Source organism: Haliaeetus albicilla, chromosome 1 (assembly GCF_947461875.1).
Source record: "Haliaeetus albicilla chromosome 1, bHalAlb1.1, whole genome shotgun sequence".
Classification (NCBI taxonomy): Eukaryota; Metazoa; Chordata; class Aves; order Accipitriformes; family Accipitridae; genus Haliaeetus; species Haliaeetus albicilla.
In genome coordinates this window covers 7,892,086-7,918,204 of record NC_091483.1, presented here as the reverse complement: position 1 = coordinate 7,918,204, position 26,119 = coordinate 7,892,086, and the positions used below count along the sequence as shown (strand labels likewise).

The following is a 26,119-nucleotide window of genomic DNA, read 5'->3' as shown; positions in this document are numbered from 1 at the left end:
AAATCCACAATTTTGACAGCTGAAACTGCAGGAATAATTGCACTGTTGGTCAAAATAAGATGTTACTGTTCAGACTGTTGCCAAGAATGTTTTAAAGGCTTCTACTATGTGTTTCAAGTAAATCTGAACTGAATCTTCATCCATTCCACCTCACTTCATTTCTGGAGCAAAGATCTTAAAATCTTTCCTTTTACTAGGCAACCTTGAAGTCCAAAACACGACTTTCTACCATACTATTGCTACATTCCACTATAACACAGATATTATACAAAACACTTCCACTAATCAGTCAGTTATACGTACGATACATTTTATATAATTCTGTGTCTCTATCCCATAAACTCGTTTCCCACACATGGAAAAAAATCTGAAGCTGGTCATAGTGTTTCAGAAATCTTAGACAACTTGTACACAAAATACACTGAGAATACATAATCTTAAATTAATCCATTGTACTAGTATTATGTACCAGCAATCTACAACATAATTTCTTTCATGAGACAAAGGAGCCAACACTATTAAGCATTGAAAAAGTCTTTCCAACCACTTTTATTTTTCAGTCAACGGTTAGAGCACGCCAGCACAATTCCAACCACAAAAGAAGAAATTTCATCTCAAATTAGCAGGTAACAGAGGCACCACTGTACACAATAAAATGCTTTACAATAAAATTTTGCATTCAGAAGCCAGCTGTGCAATCATTCAGAAATGTTTAAAGCAGAACAAAGCAGCTCATAAAACACAGTACTTGAGGTGTGTACCCTGTATAGTTTATATTTTCTGCACCTGAAACAGAAGTGGCTCAGTTAATAAAGCAAGATGCGCTAGAACAGCAGCTACTCCACAAAGGTGTCCCCTTCTTACTACAAGAAGATGAGAAAGGACAGCCTACTTCAAATATTGCAGTATCTTGTATAAGCACCCAGAAGGCCCAGTAAACAAATGGAGAAGCTGGAACAAAAGCAGGAAGCCACCTCTGACATCCGAAATGTGATTAAGGAAAGGTTTAGGAACACGTCATTTACAGATGGAGGCCGTTTCCAAAATTTTCTTCTTCCTTTTACAGTATCCATCAAGCAAACGTACTCCTCTACAGGAAAAGAGAACTTACCAACAACAACAAACAGCTCTGTTTTATTAGGAGCTTAAAAAAAAAAATTGGAAAGAAAAAAACAACCCAAGCATGCTAGAGAATGGAAAGCCTCTTAATATTCTAGCTTACAGTGCACAATGAAAACAGATGTAAAAACTCATTTGATATCTACAGAATTTCAGCCATATTTGGATTTGTTTCAATTCAGTGTATTCTGTGAAGAACTTCAACTATCAAAATTGTCAGACGACGTCGTTTTTATACCTTACAATACAAAACTCCATGTTATATTAAAATTCCCTCACTGGCAAAAATGGTTTTTACTTTTTTCTTCCTGAGAACAATGAGACATCCATTACAAATCAATTCCACTAAAAAACCACACAAGAGATCTAAAAAAGTACTACCTTCTTCAAAATTAAATAGCTACCGGGCACAAAATAAATTAAAAAATACAATAAAATATTCTAGAAGAACTTACTGGTCTGATTAGAAACAGGTGCAATATTTGGGAACTCTCACAAATCTAGTATCTTCAGAATTTACGTGTGTTACTTAATATAATACTGAACAGACCTACTGATTTCTTTTATAACTTCCCTATTCACAAAGTTTGTTTGTTCCTCACAATTAAATCAACAGGATTGAGTCCTGCCTCTCCAGAGGCCTTCTATAAAAGCAGAAGCTGTACTTCAGACTTTGATCACACAGATGTTTGCAACAGTTTGACTCTGCCCGCGCTTCAAAGAGGATTATAACGTGCTCAAAAATTCTTTGACCTGCAAAAAGAAACAAATATTGTCAATCAAACTAAGTATTCATCAACAGAAATATACAGCAACTACATTTACCTCTCCATTGCTTTATGCTTTACTACAACGTACAGAAACCAGAAAAATAATCTTGGGCTTGACTATGCCATTTCTTGTCCATCAAGAATTTTTTCAGTCATGCTACCTGTAATTTAGCACGTGCCGTGCCAAGAGAGATGCACTGGAACAATGCTCATTTCTCCCGTGGTCCTAAACTACAGCCCTACATCGCAAATGAATTATCTTAAAAGCAGGTCTAACCTAAACACAAGGAAGATAATGACCGCCTCAAAAGAGTGTCATTTGGAAAACATCATGTCACACCCACTACCAGAACACCATTCACATTTGATGTCAGTCAACGACCCAATGCATCTAATTAGTATGTTCCTTGGGATTTGAGGTTGGCAAATAAATAACAAAACAATACCTAGCAAAACCATAGTACTTGAAAAAATGCAATACTGTACAACAATGTCATAAATAGTTCAGCTACTGTTGAACTCCATTTCCAGTATTTAAAGAGTGGCTTAAATGGCTACAGCTACCTAAAAATTAATAGTGAAGTTCTGGCCCATAGAATGTTATCTAGGACCCCGCATTGGAAGTCCATGATCCTACACAGAGTACCAAGAGCCAGGACAGCACCTCAAATAATCCATGCAATTGCATGAGAATTGGATCCAAAACAGGCAGCAAGCCAAGCAGTGGGCTAGCAGTACGCTTTCAAGTGTTATCATTTAAGACAAAAGCTTAAATTCAGGTCAGTACCAAAGGTTGCAGGAAACCAATGCGCTGCAAACGGGCTTTTTGCCACAGGCATGCGTGCCTTTTCGTTGTGCCTGCTCCACTCCCCCTCCCCAAAAGTAAAAGAGTAATTACTCCCTCCCTTTAAAGCGAAGCAGTAGGAAGAGGTGGCAGCGAGGGCCAGGCCACCTTTTTTAAACCGTAACAACCCAGCGGATACAGGACCCAAGGAATACAGACAGGGCCTAGGCACACAACTCCTATCTCAGTTTCAAGAGCATCCTAGCAACTACGCTGTAATGCAGTCTGAACTGGGAGCATTTTCCTCTCTGTCCACTCCAGCTAGACTACTGCATAGAAAGGAATCGACAATTCACTGGAGAACATGGTATTATTCTTTTGGCAGAGGCTCTCATACACAGAGCGCATCTGTAAATGTTTTGTCCAAGTTCTTGATGTGAAATGGGAACAGAGCTTGGATCACACTCTTCAACTGTGACCCTTCCCTTCCTAGTTCAGTGGTCAAGGAGGTGGAAAAAACCCAAGAGAGGTCAAATCCCTTCACTTAGAGAAGGGAACGTGTCACAGTGCCAATACTCTAACTTGAAAGGTATCATGAGAAAGCCACCCTCCACTCTAAAAAGTAACAACAGTAATACTGCAGGATGAACCTTACCACGATTTACACACTAGGCAAAGTTTTAGGACAGGTCTCTGAAAGCAAGCATCTTAACAGAGAAGAAGGAAGCACACAGGTTTTGGGTCCCCACTGGACATAAGCATACATTAAAGGTCAAAGCACCCAGCCTCATGAAGAGTGTAGCAGTTCTGGGAGTCCACTTAGGAAACGCCAAAAAATAAGGCCAAAACAGGGCTTAGGCTGTTCCCAGATAATGTGACAGCTACACAGGAGTAAACTCCTCTGAAATTCCTGTTCAGGTGCCTAAGCTTGGCCTTATATCATGGTGCAGATGGGAAGCATATTTGCTCCACAGCTGCAATGTCCAGTCATTCCATCAATTAACAAGCTTTAAAAGAGCAAAGACCATGAAGGCTGTTTTTAATCACGTGAACAGTTCTACTTCGCAGCAGATAAACTGAGATCAAAGGACAAAGCTGCTTTTCTCTTGAGGTAAACAACTTATTTCCAAAGAGCAGAAAAGAGTGCGCATACCATTGCTAAGATCTGTAACTCATTGCAACTACTCAAATAAAAGTCAAGTTGTCCTCAGCTGAATCCCATCAAGACTCAAATACCAAACACCTGAGCAGTGAAAAATGCTGATGGTTGGACCTAGCTTTAAAGTATATATTACACCTTTTTGTGTTAAGGATTAGATCTTCTCAATGCAAATAGAAACCTCAGCTTGAATTCTTTTTCTTATCAGATGGACATTTTTTCCATGCCTTCAAATAAAACTAAAAAATACTTCTGATTTATATTCCGCATTACTTCCTAAACAAAGTAGAAGGCTACATTTGAAAAGCACTCCCTGAAGTTTCAGACCACAGCTTTTGAGCAGGATTTTGAATAACACTTTAATAAAGACAACTGAAGGGAAAAATTTTAATGATAGTGCCAATTTAATAAACAAGACTAAAACTAAGGAGTATTGCAGCAGGCTGTAAGACTGTTCATTATCTGAATGTAACTCCATGACTCAAATATTTTAGAAGGATGATTATACAGTGAAGTATATTTTTAGAGTAAAGGATCCCTATTTGCATTAGCTATACTGCCCTTTCCTGTGACACGCTAACCACAAGAGAGGACAGCCCATATTCTCTTTCGTTTAGCTATAAATATCTGCAAAACCTAAACCAGTTTGCCATTGGCTCACTGCTTTGGATCAAAATTCAGCTGCAGGTTCAGTAAACTCATCCTTCAATTTTCTGTTGTAATGGTTTTGTACTGTACTTTCACAGTAGCCGGCACCAAAGTTCTTTTATTGACCAGCACTGTAGGTTAGACACTTTCACAGCTAACACAAGGAAGACGTTACCCCAGACATCCAACTTGGACCTGTGCAGCCTTCTTTCTCTCCCTCAACAGCTACCCTCATCCTCTCCCACCCCCATCACATTTCTTAGCGCACCTGCACAATGTTAGAAGCAGGACATAGCAAGTAACAGTTCTTTTAAACAGTTGAGGGTTATTTAAATTAGAAATTTTATTTGCAAACAAAGCTACTAGTGAAAGTCTTCTCCAGCAAGCCTGGAATATTTCCTTCCCTTTTATCTTTTTTTTTTTTTTTTTAATCGAAAATTAATGTAGGAAATAGGATGAAGAAACACAGGTTCTAAGTCTAGTCTGACTTCAAAGAATGCTACACTTTGAGATGCAAGAAGCATCCTGAAGTCATTTTGACATGCTGGCAATAAACCTAAATCATCCGTTTGCTCTGCTTGTGAAATTTTACCTTTTCAGTCATGTGATCATATCTGTCCTTTATGCCTTTGAAGTCTTCATTAACATCCAACGTTAAAATAGGTATTTCCTGTAGATATTCAAAATCCGTTCTGTATTGGGATAGGAACAAAGAAAATATTACTAGCTAAAAAAAAGTATACGTCATTCCAGTCTCTGTCAGCATTTTCATTGTTAAGAATCCCATGAAAAGAACTGCCCGTATAAATTACAGTCATGAACTCTGAATATAAAGCCGCTTGAATTTACAGTGTGGCTCCTAGGATGTATTACTGATTCTTGAACATTCTGTTTCCCCAGCACCTAACATTAAATTCAACTGTGTACTACAATTAGTTCAGCTGAATCCTCTGCTATTCAGAGCTCTATGCATGTTGCAGGTCCTAGCAATAATTAACCTGCTGTAAAGCCAGTGCTACTAAGGAAGTATAGACAGAAATATTCCTGGAGTTTAACTTTATCAGTTATAGGAACTGATCATAGGAAAAGCTGAAGTTTCACTGGTGGAAAAAGCATTATGGAACATCCTTACAAAGATTTACCCATCTTTAAGTAACCATTAAACAAACCCTACCGCAGTGTCCTATGCTGAAGCCAACTTTCATGTTTGTAGTGAAGCTTCTCCAGATATTCAATGGGAATTTCTTGCTCTTCATCTCTTCCACGCAAGTAAATCCTATTTAAGCATTTCTAAAGGCAAAAGATATTAAAAAAAAATAAAAATAGGTTGTTTTTACAGACCTACAGAGGAAGTCTAGTTTGCTGAAGGTTTTTTTGCCAACCCTTCCTACTGTGCTCAATATGCCACTCTTTGCCAAAGATGAATATTCAACTTGCTAACTATCTTATGAGCATAGAAATATTATGCCATGTTCAGCTGACAGAGCCCACAGACTACACGCAAAATCAAACAAGGACCCAAGGAAATGCATCAAATTATTTCTCTGCTACAAGGAAAGGTCTCAAATAAGCTCTTTATTAAAAGAAGGGGTACCAGCACACATTGCATCAAAAGAGCACAGAAATAGCCATTTGACGTGATCGATAGGCATTTCAAAATCTCATGATCTATTTCTGGCTCTTAGGAACCCAATTTTCAAACGTACTAACTCATTTGTTCCTGTCCTGAACATATCCAAAGCCTCAATAATAAGCCAATCAAAACTGTTTAAAACTGTTGTACTCTTGTAATTTAAATACACGTTCTTGACTTAAAGACAAAAAAAAAAGCCCTCAGTAGTGAGCCTAGTAAAAAAGCCCTCAGAGAAACTCTAGCATATTACATTACACAGCTGTTTACAATAACAAAGTTGAAAGCATGACACTTGGAAGTAAACAAATATGATGGAAGTGACCTCTAAGTCAATTACTGCAATAAGAGCTCTTCTAAACTCTTAAGTTTTTCTCTTGTTCATGTAAGTTTCATACTCAAAAGATATATTCATTATGTTGTTCTCTCCTTTCAAAAAAATATTAGATGCCCAAAGATCAAAGCATTGTCATAAAGCCTTACATACAGTAGGTGCATTCATCTGACTTACCTCCATCGCTCCAGCTGAAAGGGCTTCACACACAGCCCCCCCAAATCAGCAGTGACATTAACTATAAATTGTTGTATCTATCACAACAATGTAACTAAATTGTTATTTCTATCACAACAATGTTCCTATAGCTATTTTTTATTTCTTTTTTTTTTTTTTTAATTTCCAGTGGTATTTTCTAGTTTGCTTTTGTCATATGTTCTGTTTTTATAATTAGAAAATCATTACCATCACATTTTATTTAAAAATACACAGGCTACATTTGAAAGAACATTCTTTTTTTTAAGTATTTCCAGACTGTATTAGTCATAACTCAAGTATTATAGTCTTCAGGGAAATACTACAATCTGAACTGAACTATAATCATTAGGACTCTTACAGTGAAAGATAAGGGAGAATTTCTCAACTGTTTTCTTGCTTGAGACATTCAAAGCAATCCCTGAAACAAAGATGCACTGATATGCAATGACACACAATTGTGACCTTACTGGAGCTGACTGCAAGCATATTATTCTTGTATCATAAAAAAGGTCTAGAATCATAGTTATACCCTACATTTTTTTAGGAAGAAAAAAAAAAAAACAACAACTATGAAAGCATGGACAAAGACCAAATTTCACAGGCAAGCCACAGAACACGTACTCTCATTCTGTGTGCGGTCATAAATTTTTATCCCTCACCTCAGGAGTGGCTCTGAGATAAATGATCCCATCCAGCGCCAGGCTTTGACCAAACTGCTTATTCATCCAGTCATGCCAGTCTTGGTAAATAGTCCATTCAGTTTCATTCATGCAATCAGACTCATATAAATTAGCAGCAAATATATATCTGAGAACACAAAATAGTTACGTAAACAAAAATTAGCTTCAACACAATTATTACTTTGTTTGCCTGAAGTATTGCACAGTAACTAGAAAAGAAGCTAAGCACAGTAATTCTGTAACTTCTTTGATGTATGCTTGGACTGGAAATAAACAGCTGGTATCCCTGTCCTGTAACTATGTCCATTGCAGTTGCCCATAGCAGTGTCCACAAAAAGCAGTCACATTTGCAGCTCAGGTACCTGTTCAGAAATAATCTAAAAACCACCACTGCTTTGTACACTGTGGTCATTTATTTACAATATATTAGAACACAGTGAACACCTAAGGATTATGTGATGGGATTTAGTTATCAAAGCTAACCTTCCGAATCCAGAAACAGAGGGTACAGCAATAAGAAATAGCTAGAGCTGTTTCAAGAAGCATAAAAGAAAACAAGACTAAGTGACAAAGAACGAAATTGCTCTTGACTCTTCTTGATGCCTACACACTTCCCTCTTGTCTTTCAAGGGAAACGTGCATGCACAAATCATAAAAAAACCTACCCACGAAGAATGAGAAACTACACATAGCTTATCAAGGTTATACAACAAAACTATAAACCCTCAATCCAGTAATTTTACTTCACTTTCAACAACAAGATAAAGATAACAAACCACTTATTGAGGTTATTGTGATTGAACAGTATGAAAAATTATGACGAAAGGAGGTACAAAACTCAGTCACGCTCTGCTTTTTATTTATTTACGCATTTTACTTAGAAGAATTTTGATCTTTGCTTTAAGGACTTCAGTCCAACACACCTGTCACTGTAGACGGATCGCTCAAAGAAGACAACGGGATTCCCTGCTTCCTTGAGTTTGCCATCAAGGCACCTGAGCTGAGCTCGGATCCTGCTGAGACATGCATATGTCTGGAACGTGAAAGACCACCTCTCTGGTTTCTCATACATCATCCAAAGCACATTTCCACCACTCTTCTGTGATTCAGTCAGCTCCTGGTTTTAAACAAATACAGTGACCCTTTAAGTTGAGAAGGTGGACGACTAGGGTAAAACAGAATCGCTCTACTACATTAAAGCTGTTCAGCCTTTATGTCAGGTTTACATTTGCATCATTTACCTCTCAACCCTATTTGTAATACAAAGCATAAATACCAGTAATGTTATTCCTCCTACGGCACCGAGCTGAACAAGCAACTCTCTGCAACCTATAATGTCAAAATGCTCAAGTACCAAAACATTTTGAACACTATTTACAAGCTTTAATAAAAGAACAACATCGTATCAGTACAAAAAGTCAACAACATGGTAGAAAAATCAATGCTCCTTTTACTCTGACAAGTGTGGGTTTAAAGTTGGTCTCGTTTTGTTTTTCCATCTATTAATTACAGTTCCTATGGTAACAGCTGCTGATGCAGCATCTTAAGGTATGATTATGCTCTCATCTTATCATCTTACCTGGGAAGTTCAGAACAGACTCCACCAGGCCAGTGATCTCCCTCAGCACATGAGTACTGCTCAAACACCTCGAGCCTGCCACTAAAGCTCATGGAAATTGAAAGCTGCGTGCCTCAGTTTTACTAGAAAAAACAGCCTACCAAAGATAACTGCTTCTGTCTGAATCTTTTTGCTACACTAACACCAAATCCAAATATTGACATATTTTCAAAACCTAGAGGTAGAGGTCAACACCTAGGTGATACAGTTAAGATTACGGAATTCCAGGTTTCATCCTCAGCAGAAGTGAGCTAACCATACCTACACTAGTAAACCAAACGTGCCCAGCACCACGCTCTGACACTGTGGCCAAGAGGCACGCAAGAGCAATATCCACAGCACTGAGCTTTCTAAGCCTCCAAAAGGATGTACGTACATGCAGCGGACTTCCAGCAAAGTCCCTGGGCTACCCTACTGCCCAAACCATGCCTGGGAACTGCTTGGAAGAGTCCTAGCTGGCACAGGACAGAAGTCCGCTAGGGACAGGGGACGCAGCCTGGTTCTGGTATCTAGAACATGCCCCCCTACTCTGAAGTCAAGTAGAGAAGATGCAGCTACAGTGACCTTTCATGAGCCACAAGACCCTTATTTATCAGTTTCACCAGTAAAATATAAAAGATATAAAACTGTCCTCCAGAAAAGATTCCAATATCCTTGAGAAACACTGTATTAAATAAATAGCACAGTACTAAGCCATCTGAATTATTACAGGTGCAACTTTTGTAAGAACTAGCAATTACAAAAGCACTAAGTCATACCTCTTTCTAGGAACTTCCCAAATCTTTTTTTTTTTTTTTTTTTTGGGGTGTTGTACGACAGTGAAAGTACCAACTTTAATAAAGACAGAAAAGTGAGTCTGCTTTTTGGTATTAAACTATATTTTTTTAAAAAGCTATCATTAAGATCTTGAATGCTGATAACTTTTCTCAGAAAAGGGAAGGAAAAGGGGTAAAAATAGGCCTGTTGTTCGGGTTGCACAATATTATTACCAGAAACAAAATAGGTGTGCAGTACTGTGATGTTTTACAGCAGCTGTTGCTGTTACTGTATGAATTAGCCAACAGCAAGGAGAACATTACAAGCTATTGACAATGCACAGAAGACGGTAAGAGATACCTACAGACACATGCACAAACAGCTTAACACACCCAGTACAGTCTTGTCTTTAGGAACCTTTTTTGAAGTGTTTCCTGACTAATTTTAGGAGTCATATATAGTGTCATATTTCTGCAAACCAGCCAAAGCAAAAGGAGAAAAGAGCAAATTAGCAAGTCTAACTTCAGAGACAATTATGATGGATTTGAAATTTTATATTAAGCTTACTGGACCCGACTGGGAAGCAGTTAACTTGCTTCGTAACAGTCCATACAGTGACGTGTTTTGTGTTTGTGGCTAAAACAGCATTAATAACACACCAATGTTTTGGCTATTGCTGAACAGTGCTTGCACAGCATCAAGGCTTTCTCCCTTTCCCACTCTGCCCCCCCAGCAAGTGGGCTGGAGTAAACAAGAAGCTGGGAGGGGACACAGCTGGGACAGCTGACCCCAGCCGCCCAAAGGGATATTCCACACCACAGAATGTCACGCTCAGCAATTCAACTCAGGTACTGGAAGAAGGAGGAGGGGAGGGGGTTGTCTTCCAGGGTAGCTGTTGCTCAGAGACTGGCTGGGCACTGGGCTGCTTCTAGGAGATAAGCCATTGCTTTTGCATCGCTCCTTTCTTATCCTCTTCCCTTCGTTTATTAAACTGTCTTTATATCAATCCATAAATTGTCTTGCCTTCTTTCTTCCTATTCTCTTCTCTGCTCTGCTGGGGGGGTGAGCTGGTGTTTCTGCTGGTCTTCAGCTGCTGGCTGGGGTCAACCCATGCCACTAAATTAAAAAAAAAAATCTTTAACTTGAAGTTCAAGTATCTTAAATTAGCTTGTTAGCTTAGCTCTTAAAACTAAGGACTTTAGTCTGGTTTTGTATTTGGATTTACCTGAGTATCGTGAAGAAAGAAAAAAATAAAAGAGAGCTAACACTGGAAAAATGTAGCTGAGGAAAAATTTGAAACAACACCCCTCCATTAAAAGTTTACATTTATTTAACCAAAATGCATTGTGCTCTTTGCCAGATCTAAAAAGAAAAAAAAAAAAATCTTCTACAGTTCATCAAAAATTCTCTACACAGTGATGACTTTGGCCACCAGGTAGCATCTGGATTGCCAACAGAATCACAGGTAGCTGACAGAAAAAACAACACTATAAACGATTTAGCAGTAGTTCATTATTTCCTAGACATTTTAGAGGACACCCTCCAGGACACCTGGACAACCCTCTGCTCTCACCTGGTTAGTTCACAGTTGCTAAAAAGTAACTTCTACCTAACTTTTTTCCACACGTTGCTTTTATATGTAAAATAGAACAAGCTTTTACCGCTTTTATAATTTACATCCTGATGTTGAATAACAATTCTATAATACACCAAGCAAACTGGAAAACAGGACCTCAAATATTGTGCCGAGAATCAGCAAAAATGTTGCTGTGATGTACATTTTCTAAAATACCTGGTCTACCAGATATATTGGTTTTCTGAAATTTGAAGAACATTTGGCTGGGTTTTTGTTTGGGGTTTTTTTGTTTGGTTTTTTTTTTTTTAAAGTTTCACCTTCATTTCCTTTACCATACCTCACAATCCTCTTCAGAGTTTTGCTGAACATTGCACCATCTAGCTACAGGCTCGGGAACAACTTCCCATTCCTCATCAGCTTGTTTGAGAATATTCACAAACGTTGATTTCCCTGCAGCTGTAGAAAAAGCATTCAGGAAGAATGGCAGTCAAAAAACACTGACAGCATCATTATTTAACTACTATACAACTCTGGTTTCAAATCCCATAAACGAGTCTCCCATGTACTTTTGACTTCCTGACAAGCATGAAACAGAGATCATTGTGCAACACAGATCATCTATTAATTGAGCAACTGGGTTTTTCTTTTTTATTTTGTACCGCATGACACCAATAGCCATCTGAACAAAAATCAATAATGACAACAATTCTCAGCCCAGATCTAGTTCTAGAAAGTTACATTTGCAACTAGAACACCAAGTCTTAAATTTTTAAAGATGCTTAGTGGTCCAGTCTCAGGCATGAAGTTACAGTCTTCCTAAGGTATTTTAGGAAAAAAGAAAAAAAAAAAAAAAGCAAACAATGACAAAAGAAACATAAAGCAAGTGATGGTTTCTCAAATGAAGATACAAAGATGCATTACTAGTTACTTCCTACATCACAGAAGTCATTCATCTGCTGCCAATTAAAAAAAAGGTCAGGAAATTTTAAGAAGAGATACTTAAACCTGACAGAGACCGAAGTATGTATCAGTAAACAAACTGACACCCTGGCAACTCCTATCCTTCAACTTTAAGCATGGCCCCTTACCAGAAAAAAAAAAAAAGGAGGACCATCTCATCATAAACAGCCCATAACTTTTCTGCTCTTTGCAACAGTTAAACAAGCTTCTCTTATTAATTAGTATGAGTATTGAACATTACGAGTTTGACCTGACCGTTTGCATTTACACAAGTGTTTTACACTACAACCGGGAAAGGTGGGGGAGAAGTCCTATCCACGACCTCCCTGCATCTTTAAAAAGGTGAACAAGATAAAAACTGTAATAGAAAGCTTCACAGGCACACGCGCCCCTCCCAGATCTCGCCAATTGTATCGCATTAATTCCTACGGTAAGTATCTAAAGCTATTAACTGGCTTGCTCCCACAATACAACCCGCCCCGCTAACCTAACGTCCCCCAACCTAACTAAAAAGCCTTTTTTTTTTTTTTTCCGCAGGGGAAAAAAGCGTGAAAAACCTTGTGGAAGTGCCCACGCCGCTATGGCGGGAAGAGCCCCCCGGGGCCTGAAGGGGAAGTATGCTCCCGGCCTCGGGCGGGGAGGCGGCAGAACCGAGACCACCTCTTCAGCCTCCTCCTCCTCCTCACCCCCCCCCCCACACCCCGGCCCCGGTGAGGCGCCGGGCCCGCCGCTCACCAATGTTGCCCTCGACGGCGATCTTCTTGATCCTGCCGCCCTCCAGCCGCCCGCGCTTGGGAGGGGTGGCCATGGCGGAGAACGAGCGACGGCTCTGCCGGAGGAGAGCGGGAACGACGGGGACGACCAGGCCGCCCGCCCGCTTAACGGCCGCAACGGAATTAACCGCCGTCTGCCCGTCCCCCCCCTTCGAATTTGGCGCCCGCGGCACCGCCTACGGGTGGCCGCCAGGGCCAAGAAGGAGAGGAAAGGCGAGCAGAGGCCCTCCGCCTCCCGCCGCCGGCAGGGCGGGCGGTCGAGCCCGGCGCTGCGGAGCCAGGCAGAGCTGCGGCAGGAGATGGCATCGATGGGCGGGCGGCCACCCCTGCCACGAGTTGCTCGGTTCTCGGCCCAAAGGGGAGGCTTCCCCCCCAACGACGACACGCAGGCGGGACACAGGTGACCCGTTTACCTTAAAATTCTTCCAGAAGACTCTCAGAAGTGACACGGAGATCGCGTTTGAATTAGTGCATGGCCACTTAGTGGGAGGGTTGTTGCTGAAAAGCCCGCAACAGCCACCGAACCCACACTCGACCACGCGTTTCCCACAATACCGTCGCAGCGTAAGACCGTTTTGGTTCCCGAAGGACCGAGTTAAACGGGAAAAATCCTTAAATCTATGAAAGGGGCACAGGCAGCGAGGCCATTGTGAACCAACGCACCCTCCTCTTGTGTAAAACCGCATACGATGGCCGCAAGCGGGGAATGCTGTCCCAGAGATTGTCTCCGCACGGTCCCTCACCCACACCCCCCAAGCCCAGATTTGTGGGGATTGAAGGAAAAGCAAGATTTTTAACCGCCTTTTTGACCTGAGGGCACAAACCGCTTTCCAGCTGCATGCGAGGGGTGACTCACCGAGGGACGGGGTGCTCCGGAGTTGCGGGTGTGAGAGGAGAAGGCGGAGGAGACAATCGGATGCGGATGGGAGGGTAGGAAACCTGGAGTGCTGCAGCTGTCGGAGTCACAAGTGGCTTTTAGGAGAAAGAAATTTAAAAAATAGAAAAAGGCACCTGTGCTGCCAAGCACAGCCAAAAGCGGAGTCTGTATTTTGTGTGAAGCTGGTGACCTGAGACAGCAGAGCGCTTATGGCTGCGACAGGACACCCTCCTCGCAGCAAAGCTTTCAAAACCGCCCCGGGGATCGGCACTGAGACGCAGTTAATGCGATACTAAACTTGTTATCGGACGTCCCACACCGAGCTCCGTCCATACTGGTTAAATTCAGGTCATGAAACAAGGAAATGAAAAGGGTATCAGGTTGTTTTATTGCTATTGTGTCTGCCTGCAATACAAATATTCACAAATTCAGACAAGGCAATTACAAAAATCTAATTTGTATGTGTAATTTGCGTATGTGTACAATATACAGGAAAAAATCTATCTACAAGTAGAAGATAATTTAGAAACAAGTTCAATAAGGAAATAAAGACAATCATGGTCAAACATAGCTATTTATTTTCTCTTATAAACAGCCTTCAGTTTCTTATTGAAAAAAAACCTAGAATTTAAATATTTTGTCCATCACATACAACAATCTGTATACATTATTTACAACTCTCAAATAAACATGTTGCAGATTTTCAGACATTCAACTTTTTTTTTTTTTCATCAAAAGCTGTTCTCATTTAAAACTAAAATACCAATCAAGTGACTACAAACTGAAGCGATATTGGCACAGTTAGCTTACAGTAAGGGTTCTCATCTTGCATTTTCTATTTTACACCGCATTTTCTCCCATACATTTTAGGATTCTAAAGAAGGAGGAAAGGTTAGTGTTGCTTTCATAATATCTTTTTTTTTTCCTTCAAAAATGGCCTTTTATTGAAACCTCATTCACTTTTATTGCATTCTTCTCTCTCTTCCATTGCACATCAAGGTATGTGCTTCTAGGTAGTAAGCAACACAACCACAGCATACCGAAGTAGTAAAACAGCCATGAAAATAAGTGTTCCCTCCGCGACATGTCTCTGAAAAATGTCAGAAGTTGCAAATGTACAAAAATAATGAGTATAGTTTAGTGGCTATAAAAATTAATTTCCCCTAAAAATACAATACTCTATGAACAATTTAGGGAATTGGTTCTTCAAACAAAAACATAATTTGATATTTACCTAGACTGCAATCTTAACCTGGCAAGAGGAAATTGTAAGAAAAGCAGGAAAATAAAAAGGTTTAACCCTTAAAATAACCAACGTTAGTCTCATCTTAAAAGAGAAGATATCCAGGAAAAGATGACAGGCATTCATTAAACTGCTAGTGGTTTTAGTAGTGCATTTTGGAAAAAAGACAACTGATACATCAGCAGTGAAGGAAACAAGATTCAGTGTAACAGGGAATCTTTCAGTGAAAGAAAAGCAAGGAGTCTGTGTTCGTGCTGCAGCTTTTTAAATAGTCCAACTAAAAGGGGGCAGTTTATATACAGTAATACAGCACTCTGGCAGGTAGGAAGGGGGGAGAGGGTAGCAAGGAAAAGAACAACTATCCAAAAAGGATGGGTTTATAGTAAAATTGTGTTTGGTGATTCAAGAGGAAGGGGGGGGGGGGGGGGGGCGAGAAACAGAAAGGAACAATCCCAAAGGTAAGTAAAGTCCATAGCAGCAAATAGGTATCCTTACCTGTTAAATGAGTGTCAGGGACACTGAGAGAGTGTTCAGTTCCTAAATACTGAGTAAGGACAGTGCTCCTCTATATCTTGAAGTAAAAGCAAAAGTTCAAAGCTCTACATTGCATAGTAAGCAGTAAAAGAAACTTGATACTTGCAGATGGGCCACCTGCCCCTTGAAACCTGTCTTCTCCCTTCAGCTACCATTCAGCTACCTGCAACAGCAGAATGTGGCATTTTTATTTTCTATTTGCATGATTAACTTGTATCCCTGACTTGAATTTGAAAAGCTTGAAAAACTATTTCTGCGAACATCATGTATCCACACGATCTAAACACTGTCAAGATTGGCAACGGTGGCCAAACTTGATGAACTTAGCAGAGTTTGCCCCATCCTGTCTCGAGGTAGATGACCTCCTGAAGTTACCACCCGAATCACTGACAAGGTCTAATACGCTGGTAGCTGAAAAACACCACAAACCACAGAATTTCAGGACCCTATTATAGTGGAAGGCCTCAGCCAGCGCTGGCAGCCCAGCCTGGTTTAAGCCCACCAGCACCTTCTGCTCCCAGTGACAACAAAGCTCAAAGTTTTTGTCTCAAAGCGCTCGTGACACAGAACAGAGTCCGTCTGTAATGTGGGTCTAGAGCAGCGCGGGGTTTGTTCAGGGTTCATTTCTCTGTGTTTTCTTTGGGGAGGGCGAGGGGGTGTCCTCCCCCTTCCTCCCAAGAAATGCACTATTTTATAAACACATTCACTGGATGGAGATTCCATTTGTACAACATGGCAACTTTTGTTTAGCATTTCAATGTGCCCTTACTTCAAGAGTGTAAACACACATCAACATCTGGTCCCACATCTTTTTGAAGAAAAAAAACAATTAAAAAGCTGCAAATATAAACAGCATAGGGATACTAAATCCCAAACACTGCATACATATCTTCAATGTTGTTATTTTCAAGTGTTGTATAATTAAACAATGTGTTCATACAGCTGTCAGGCAAATCATGATCTCCAAGCTTTTATTACATGCCTAGAAACTATTCTGTAAAAGTGTTTTCTACTGCCAGATATTAAATACAAAAAATATGCTATTCATGCAAGACTTTTTTTTTTCACATAATACATTCTAATTGGCTGAACTGCAGCAGATGCCTCTGAATTTCTAGAATTGGCTACTTTAAAAAAAAAAACCAACACAAAAAAAACCCCAAAAAAACCCAACCAAAAAACCACCAACAGAAAAAACCACCTTTCAGAGCAGAAGTATGCCAAAAAAGCGAACTACCACACTGATATCACTCCACACGAATCCTCGCTTCTAAATATTTTTCTTTTGATTTTTGTGCTGGTACATGACACCACGCCAGAGACAGCTTTAAATCTAACGGAGGATATCTCCTATTTAGCACCTTGGAGCAGGCTTCTGCCATTCTCACTCTCGTGTCTTGCTGCGATGTGGTAACAGGAGCTCTAGCACTGGTTAAAAGGCTCCTCTCCAGTAAGCACTATCAGCACAGCGAACATGCACACGCAGCAGCCTCTTGAGGAGCACTGACTCAACTCAGCAAAGAGGTTTTCATTGGAAAGTTTACAGGATTTTTAATATCAAACTGCATCTGCAGCACTCTTCACGCCTCTGTAGCTGGAAATTTTCAGTCATTAAACACTCCTTGGATAGAAGCATGCATAAAAGGCTGTGTGTCTAAGATCACGTTCTTAAATTCAGCTCCCTGCATGAGTGGACTCTGTTTAAAATCATGCAGTTCAAATTTGGGAGTTAAGCTGCTTTTGCATAGTCAGGTGGATGCTGACTGCTCCTGTAACATTGAAAAGACGACAGCCTTTTGCGTTTTTCAGTCCTGAGCTAAGAGAGCCCTCCAACCCTGCACCCAAAGCTAGCTCTGCCACCCGACTGCTGCCAAACCAGGCTCAAGTAGTCATGTCCACATCAGATGTCAGGTATGCTACTCAGTTAAAAACAAACCTGCAGCTGCAAAGACGTCACAAATGATGCACATGGTCCGTAGAAGTACTGCATTCCCAGCTACCTTGTCAATCATACCATACAGCCCATAAAAAGGATAGCACTTACCAAAGGAACGCTTTTTCTCCAACTGTTCAACAGGATGGTACTTGCCCAGTCCAACACATGGGATATTTTGCCCACGGGAGCTCCTTCTTTCTTATCAACCCATTACTCAACTCCAGACAGCAGCATTTAGGTCCTACAGCACCAACTGACTCTTCCACTGGCCAATAGAATTACATGAGGAAATCCAACATTTGCCAGACCAAGTACGTCCTACGAACAGTAGGACTGACAAAAGCATTGGGGTGAATACTGCAGTAACAGGCAACTTGGCAAAGGAAAGGAAATTTTGCTCATGCTTCTTGTTTGCTTTTGGTTCTAATTTTCTTACGCCTTGTGCATATTTTTCCAACCCCCAACTCCCTGAAGACGTAAGAGACATTGAGTATCTCCCCTCTTTTCCTCCCACGTGTGTGTAGGTACACGGAAGAGTCAAGATCCTTACTGGCTGGGAAGGGGTAAGACCTTACTCCACCCTTTTTAAACTAAGAGTTTGTTAAAACATTTGAGGGAAAGCTCTCTTCGCATCATCAGCTTGATTCAGTGTCGACTGTGGTAACACCAATCCAATCCTAACACTCAATGTTAAGAAAAACACAATATAAAAGTCCTTTCCTTGGACATCCACACATTAAGAAAACTTGGTAATTCTGTACGATATTAAAAAAAAGCCAAAACATAAGGAAAACTGAAAATTTCACTTATCCTTTGAGCAGATAATAATGGGCTATGACATTGATCTGCAAAGGAGCCAAACAAATTCTACAATTTCTTGAACTGTAATGAAGCTTTGAATGAAACCAAGGACTGTTTTAATTACAAATGCTTAACTGCAGGTTGTTCTGCTAGCAGCCTCTGTATCTAACATTAGTGTAGCCAAACCTAAATTCAACATGAACACCACTGCATGACCATTCTTCACTATGCAACACTCCACATTTCCATTTCTAAGTAAAAAAGCAGTGAAACGAGTACAAAACGCCAGTTTATAGCTCAATATCTCAATACTAGGTTTTCTCAATTGTTCTCAAGTCTGTTAAGGGGGGCGGGGGAAGAGAAACAGACAGACAGAGAGACAGAAGAGATAACAAAAATTAAATTGCTTCTCCAGGAAGCAGCTGAAACAGACTAGGAAATTTAACTCCATTGAAGATAACATAGGTCTTAAAATAATCTTCAGAAGCTTCTGAAATAGATAATTTTAACTCAGAAGTAGCGTTTCTAGTCTCCCAAAAATGAGTGTGCTTAAAAGTTTATTAGCTGGCTATACTAATGGCCACTTACATATTTTGCAGGCTGCTGCACAGTATTTTCCACTTTACTCAGCATTTTCAGTCAAGCAAAGGTGCACAAAACATAACCTCAACCTTTCTGTTGCACGCTAACCTTGGCTTCGCCTGCAAATTTTAGAGGCTCAAGAGTCAGTCTAGCGTATACCAGCCACTTAAACATCTTCATGTTACTCAGGTCTACAAATGGTGGTTTTGCAGAGTCACAATCTATCAAAGCCTGGCAACACTGACCACCTGGTGTACTGTATTTGGCAACTACTGATATCATGAGATAGCACATTGCAGAACCCCATACAGATTTCTTTGAATCCAAAATACAACAGCTTTGACAAGATCCGTAAATGAACAAGAGAGCTAGTCATGCGGGCTTCTGCAAATGGGAAACCTGACTGAAACAGTTGCAGCAGAAATTTCCAAGTCATCATCTGTGGATCATCCCAGAGATTACCTTCTCACAGGTGATTCTCATTTCTGGTTTGAGAAAACACAAGGCTAGAGAGGGAAAGACACTAACCCAGGTGGGGGAAGGCCACATTTTGATTAGGTTTTCTCATGGTCCATGAAATTATATTCCCTCCAAGATACATTTCCTACCACAGAAAACACTAGCCACCAGAGCTCCTGCACAGAGCCAGGTTTTTTGTTCACAACTTACGAACGTCATTTCACTAGTTATTCTTCAAGCCAGATTTTTCTTAGTATTACCCCAATGCATTTTTTTAGATTGAATATTTTCCCTAACTGTATCTGTGCAAACTAACCGTTCATTTGGCAAATGCTAGGAAACTTAACAGAAGTGACTGACCCAAGTTGATGCTTCCCTGTCAAAAAAATAAAAGCAACTATGAAAAGCCAAAACCAATGGCAACAGAAATGTAACTACTTACTAAGCACAGGTTCTTTGTAATTTTGACACCGCCTTCATCATTTCGCTTTAGCAAATAGAACTTCACCATCACTTTTCTTTATAAGAAATATCTAGTTTTGAAAAAATCTATATTAATCTCTAAAAAAATAAGACAAATATTTGTATTAAAAGCTGGAGATCATTGATTTCAGTAAGTTATGGCTTTTTTTAGTGTAAGCATATATATATTTTTCTAAAACAAGTATCAGTAAGTGTCCTGGGTGTTAGTTCATATTTTCTGTTTCCAGCAATGTTCAGTACTGTATGTGCTTTGCACCTCAGAAGTGAGTCTGCCAAGGCACTTAGAGAATGTAAGCAAGTCTTTTAGGGACTTCATGAGAATGGGCTACCACTGACACAATACAAGAACCCATCCACCAGCAGAGTCAATCCCCCAACCAAGCATGTTTCCTTTATAAACACTCAGCACCTGCTAAAATTCCACAATGAATAACAACAATAAAAAAAAAAAAAAAAAGCTATTTACCACGTGTCACTAACAGGTAAAAGATTTCCCCTAATAAAAGCACAGAAAGTAGATCTTGGCTGCCATTAGTAACAGCACAGGGTTTTGTTTTGTTTTTTAAAAAAACAAATGAACAAAAAACAAATACCACACGCTTGCTTAAAGAAACAAGTGACTTCAAGAAATGCTCTTCCTTTTATCTGTCCTTAGAGGTGAGTTTTTCAATCAGTTCTTGAAGTGGTGCAAGTTCTCTTCTATCAATAAGGTTGAATTCCTGTAACAAGGATGAGGAGAAAAGACATACATACAGAAATTTACATATGCAGCTCAGGTGAGAAGTCTTATTCAGATAGAAGTTATTCAGTAGTAGGCTCTTCGAGTCCAGGCTTAGCCACTATAGCATTTTCTGCCTGTCTGCCGTTAGCTGAATAGCAGTGTTCGACTGCCGAAAGCTTTTTCCCCCACTTAAAGGAAGGAAACGTAAGAAGATGCTCTTTTATTACAAGGGGAGGGGAGAAACGTAGCTCTGAAGCAAGCACACGCTTTTCAATCTAGCTTCAGATGCCGTCCTCCCTCTTTCTTTTGTTAGGAATTACTGTTCTACTGATTTATTTGGTAGGGAATACTTTTCAGTATTCAATTTTGCAGCAAACAAATACTTCGCTGAAAACTTTTCCATTCCCTGAATACTTCCAACAACATAAAAATGGAGTAAGACACTATCTTAGGGTCCTGGAGGTGTTGACTCTCCTACAAATACTCCAGCTGTTAAGAAACTGAAGGGGCATTACTTTGATACATTACTTTTTTCAGAATATAATTGTAACCATAGCGCTCCTGCCACACTCACCTGAACAAAAAATATAAAGTGCTTGAAAGAAGTGTTAAGGTGTGCCTCTTCCTGTAGCTGGATCACTGGATCAAAGTGCTGGTGATAAATGTGAGCATAAACTCTGAAGAGACGCTTTAAAATTGTCTTTGCCACTGACATGAAATTCTTTGGGAACGGTACACCTAGAAATAAGAAAACAGATGGGTTATTTTTAAATGCCCATGCCACGTTCATGTATTTGGAAAGTCATTATAACCCAACCCTATCTCTTGCACAAGAAGGGCTGTTCCATTTCACTCAGCAATTCCGTCTGTTAATCACACCATGTAGTTCGGCTGAAGGGCAACGACAAGCTCATTCAAAGACCAGAGGGGAGGCTTCCCTCCCTTCAGTAGACCTGTGGCTCCTGAACATTTTCCAAGACAAATCTGACCACATTTCTACGCTGAATCCTCCTAGCTTCAGCTTCCAGCTACTACATCTTGTTATGTCTCAGCTCAGTTTCCTGAAGAGCCTTCTCTGATCAAGAGTATTCCTCCCTTGTGGTAGGATTCAGATACCCAAACACAGGTAATTTTTATGTGCTTATAGATGCCCCCTCAGTACCTGCCCGGTCTCTGACTGCCAATGCAGAAAAGGAGAAGTCTCCTGCAGGCTCTGAGTCTCACAAATGGCTCTCTGCACGTGTTCAACATACCACAGGGTACTCCAAGGGACACCAGATACTTTTGTGTAGGTAACCGAAACCACCTTTGGTATCAGCCATCGAGTTTTACACTTCTCTCGGCTAAAGTGAAATCAGAAATAGGCTCTCTTCCACCTGCCTCGTGCCCAGCAAATAAGACTCCTATTTCCATCCTGCTCATTGCCATTCCTTAGCCAGAGGCTACTGCTTCCTTAACTGCCTGCTGAGGTACTCCGAAATATGCTCCTTTCAGTGAAAATGACCCAGGACAGGTAAAATCAGTTTTAAAAGCACATCTCTGTCAGTGCACAAGTTTTATTAGAACTGGTTAGGAAACAGCAACCAGCTACTGGGAGCAATAATCTCTTTAGTTGACACATCCACAGGCTAAAAAAAGATATGTATTAACCATCTAAAAAGAAGATTAAACCTGTCTAGCTTCTCATCACATGGCAATTTTTCCCAGTCAGCTTAGTTCTTTTGCAGTCTTTCCAATTGCTGAAGTCCTGTCTGAAGGCCAGAGGCCCAAGCTGGATGCTGTAGGCCAATCATGATCTCACCAGTGGTTTAAAACCCTAGCAAATTAAATTTTCATACTCCTACTTAAGCTTGGCCTGCTTACACGTACATCATTTCTTTCACTGGCTGCTGCATTGCATGGGTAGTTCATATTCAGTTGGTTATTCATTGTGGCCTTTAAGTCTCTTTCTAAATCACTACCTTTCAAAAATACATCCTGTTAAAAGAAAAAAGTCTTCAGCAAAGTATATGCTGCAGTTAAAGGAATCAAGTCCTCATGTTGTCTTTTGAACACAACTTTAATATTAACTGTAACTATTTAATATCATTCCTATTAGTAGTTGAGACTTCTACCCCAGCTCTCAACTCCACCCTGAAACACCAAAACGAATGCCACAGTTATGCGAAGAAACCATGCTCGCATCTACTGAGCAAGGAAGATTCGGCTCTTGTCACTTCTTCCCAAACTAACCAACATTCTCTGCATATCTGCTTAACTCTAAGTAAAAACAAATGCCACTAAGAGGCTTATTGAAAGTGTGTCAAATGCTTCAGAAACTATTCACAAAATAAAAGCAATTAAGAGATCTCCCTTTTTCCACAACGGATCATAAGCCTATGAGTAGTGGTGTACTGGAAAACTGCCAATTAGCTTTAGAACAAATAGTCCTTCGTGCCTCTAGAAGCGGGGTTTTCTTCTCGTTATCATTTCCGAACTGGTGGTTGTTCATTATTTTCCTCTCACTTTTCTGAAAGAAACCTCTTCAAAACATACATCTTTCATCTTCACTTGAAAAGAAAAAAAATCATTAACTTAAGATCAAAGATGCAATTCAGCTTCTTTGGAGGTAAGTTCCTTGTGAGGACCAAACATCTTTCCTGCATCAAAAAGCTGCCAGTTTGTACCAATTACTGGCTGTAAGTGTAAGAGACCCTCTGCCTTATTTCTAAGGAAACAACCCACTGTTCAAAATGAAAAAACATCAGATTTGATCAACACAGTCAGTTATTAAATAGAAACAGTACTTCCTGCATTCAGAATTGTGATAGATGTTTATTAGGAGAATTAACACATGGATTAGAGTTCATGTGCTACCACAAATTTTATCTTAAAAGTGCCTTTATATGTATAATGTAACCTTTTAAAGTTGCCCTACTCGTCAGTCACTTAGGAGACCCTTTAATGGTACGAGATTTGAATATTCCTGTACAACTGTAACCCAAATACATTGTTCAATTTTACTTATTTACTTTACCTATTTTAGAAGGAAATAGCGTTTCATCATCCAGCTGATCCTGGACCCAAGTCATCAGGTAATCAATGTACTTTGGTGCAGAGCACTTAATTGGTTTCTTTATGTTTGTCCCATCTGCCCAGTGGTACTCATATCTGGGTTGGGACGACAACAACAAGACATTTCTTAACACAAGTGAATCATTCATATCAAGGCCTGGAAGGTTGCTCTTCCTGCTCCACTCCCCGTACTCCCACACCCTCCCTCAGCCCTTCCTTGAAACCAAGGTCCAAACGTTCCCGACTCATCTGCAGCTGCCCTGTACCCCACCTCCCCACTACAATCCTGCTTTAGCTGGACTCTCTTCTGAAGTCTGTGAAAGCCTTCAAAAACTTCATCCTTTATAGCACAACTCAATTCATCCTCAGTTGCAACGCTCCTGCCTAAATGCACGTGGCAGCCTGCAGTCAAACCTAAATAATCCCTGTACATCAAAAGGTGCTGTATGAGTACGTTTGCACACCCTGAAAGGCCAACAGCTACTTATTCTTTTTTAAACCTTTCTCCCCCTCCAAAAGAAAAACATTACCACCTGTTGAAGTGAAACATCAAAAAGTTACACGAGATTCTCACACAAATAAAAACTAAGCTCCAGGGCTCACATCAGTGAAGGCACCTGACTGACCTCTAATGTGAAATTTCACCCAATGAGCCCTAGCAATGGGCTTCCCTTCACCTCCACTGGCAGAGAACAACTGCACAGCGAGTGGCAATGCTCAACATCTGCAGCAGCTGCCAGCCAGACACATTAGACCACTAAAATTTATGGAATTTCTTTACATTTAAACATATTCTTTATAGATTTTGCGTAACTGAAGACCAAACTACATTAGCTCTTGCCAGAGATCCCAAACTATGATTGTATTAGAGACACGGAAGAGATTCAGAGATGGGTTAAAGCCAAGGAATACTATTACAAAACTGGAAGCTGCTATGAAGTGCCTTTCAGCTAAGAGTCAGAAGAAAACTTCTACACTTAATAGTCCTCCTTAGAAAAGGTTCGTATCTGAAGGTCTAGCGCTACCATGCAGCGCACCAAGATTCAGAAAAATCTCTGTTACCAGTTATACCACTGACCCACTTGATAGTTGCAAGCCTGTAACTGTCTTTTAGCTTAATTTTTCCATCTGTAGGTAAGGTAATCACACCTTTACAAACCACTGACATGACTACAGAACAGTAAAACGTGTGCTCTTTTTATCCTTTTCCAATCACAGAGCTAGTAATGTTGACATCTTTTACGTAGCACATTTAATGAGCAGATTCCAGCAACATTCATTTTACGGTTACCATTTTAACTTCAGGAATTGAAAAAGCCATGGAAAAGTTTATTAACCAGCATCCATTTACAGGCACAACCAGACAGAAACAAGTCCTCATTAAATTAGAATGGAAAATTAGATATTTTGACTGGCTTGGGGAATGCAACTGACACAAGTCCAGACACAGGAGAAGATGGCTAATCTTTCAAACATACAGCTTAAAAAAACCAAACATGTTTAACATTGGGAGTCTGAGGACACAAGCCTTCAAGTGAACCACAGCATTTCTTTGTCTTGCCGAGTACAAATGCATGTATCTTAGTATTCCTTGCCAATCTGTAACATCTGAGCAGTTTCTTCTCATCAGCACAGAGCTGTGCATAGCCCTCTCTTTCAGATCTGAACACAGCATAATCTCCTATGTTGGTTTTAAATCAGCCAGCCTTTCTCAGCCAACCAGCACCGCTGCAGAATGGCTATCTGTGGGGCGAGCCTGCTGCCAAGCCAGAATCAAAAAGGACTGCTGAGCTCTGCACCTCTGAAATCATCCCAGAGAAACAAATGAACAATGATTCAGACTAGCTGCAACACTCCTCTTTTAAAAATATAAAATTTTTAAAAATTAATGAACAACCAAAACAAAATATACAAGGAAAGTGATGTCAGCTCAGTCATGCTTTTACAGGAAACATAGCCACTTCATCTACAAAGTTTTCTCTCAGTTCTTTTTTTAAAAGAATTAGAAGAGACGTTATCAATGGTTAATATTTCTTCTTTTCATGGAGGATACTATGCTCAATTTGGTTGTTATTTCTTAGTACAATAGTAGCTTACCACACCTTTTGGGCTGCAACCATCACAGTTTAAACTTTCCCTTGCTATCTCCAATTAGGACTGTGCAGACACTGGAGAAGATCATCTATTTTAAAGATCACACACATCATTTTTTGAAAAGCTTAACTGTATCTAATAAATCTGCCTTCTAATTTTGTTTAGCAAATTCAGTTTTGTCAGAACAGTAACTGGGAGAACATTTTCACAATAAACAAATTTTAGGAGTAATTATGAGCGTGCTGCTCACAATGGTATAAAAAGACCCCATTTTTATAATGGCAACAAATCAGAGGGTCTGAAAGCATTTTAAAATTGCATCTCAAAACA

The 26,119-nt window shown here is 40.1% G+C and overlaps 2 protein-coding genes across 3 annotated transcripts in view; both read right to left on the bottom strand.

The window, feature by feature from the left end:
• Window positions 1–518: 518 nt before the first annotated feature.
• On the bottom strand, window positions 519–13,257 carry DCK (deoxycytidine kinase). Its single transcript, XM_069778147.1, has 7 exons — window positions 12,968–13,257; window positions 11,610–11,728; window positions 8,246–8,439; window positions 7,302–7,449; window positions 5,655–5,770; window positions 5,073–5,172; window positions 519–1,872 (listed from the first exon to the last, which is right to left on the bottom strand). Exons 1-7 carry the CDS (start codon window positions 13,038–13,040, stop codon window positions 1,846–1,848), a joined length of 777 nt encoding a protein of 258 aa, XP_069634248.1. The 5' UTR covers window positions 13,041–13,257; the 3' UTR covers window positions 519–1,845.
• Window positions 13,258–14,247: 990 nt separating this feature from the next.
• Window positions 14,248–26,119, bottom strand: part of MOB1B (MOB kinase activator 1B) — a 48,586-nt gene continuing 36,714 nt past the window's right edge. For both annotated transcript variants that reach the window (XM_069778122.1, XM_069778133.1), the window contains exons 4-6: window positions 23,658–23,791; window positions 21,216–21,379; window positions 14,248–20,639 (exon numbers count right to left, since the gene is read on the bottom strand). In XM_069778122.1, the coding sequence (XP_069634223.1) occupies window positions 20,562–20,639; window positions 21,216–21,379; window positions 23,658–23,791 (376 nt within the window). In that variant the 3' untranslated portion in view covers window positions 14,248–20,561. The remainder of the gene's footprint in view (window positions 20,640–21,215; window positions 21,380–23,657; window positions 23,792–26,119) is intronic.

Bases quoted from the DNA above. Each gene is read 5' to 3' on its own strand.
- DCK (XM_069778147.1), bottom strand. From the start codon at position 13,040: ATGGCCACCCCTCCCAAGCGCGGGCGGCTGGAGGGCGGCAGGATCAAG. The intron at 11,729-12,967 runs GTGAGCGGCGGG...CTTTTTCTACAG, and splicing joins CGCCGTCGAGGGCAACATTG to CTGCAGGGAAATCAACGTTT. The intron at 5,771-7,301 runs GTGAGGGATAAA...TTTTGCCTTTAG, and splicing joins ATCTCAGAGCCACTCCTGAG to AAATGCTTAAATAGGATTTA.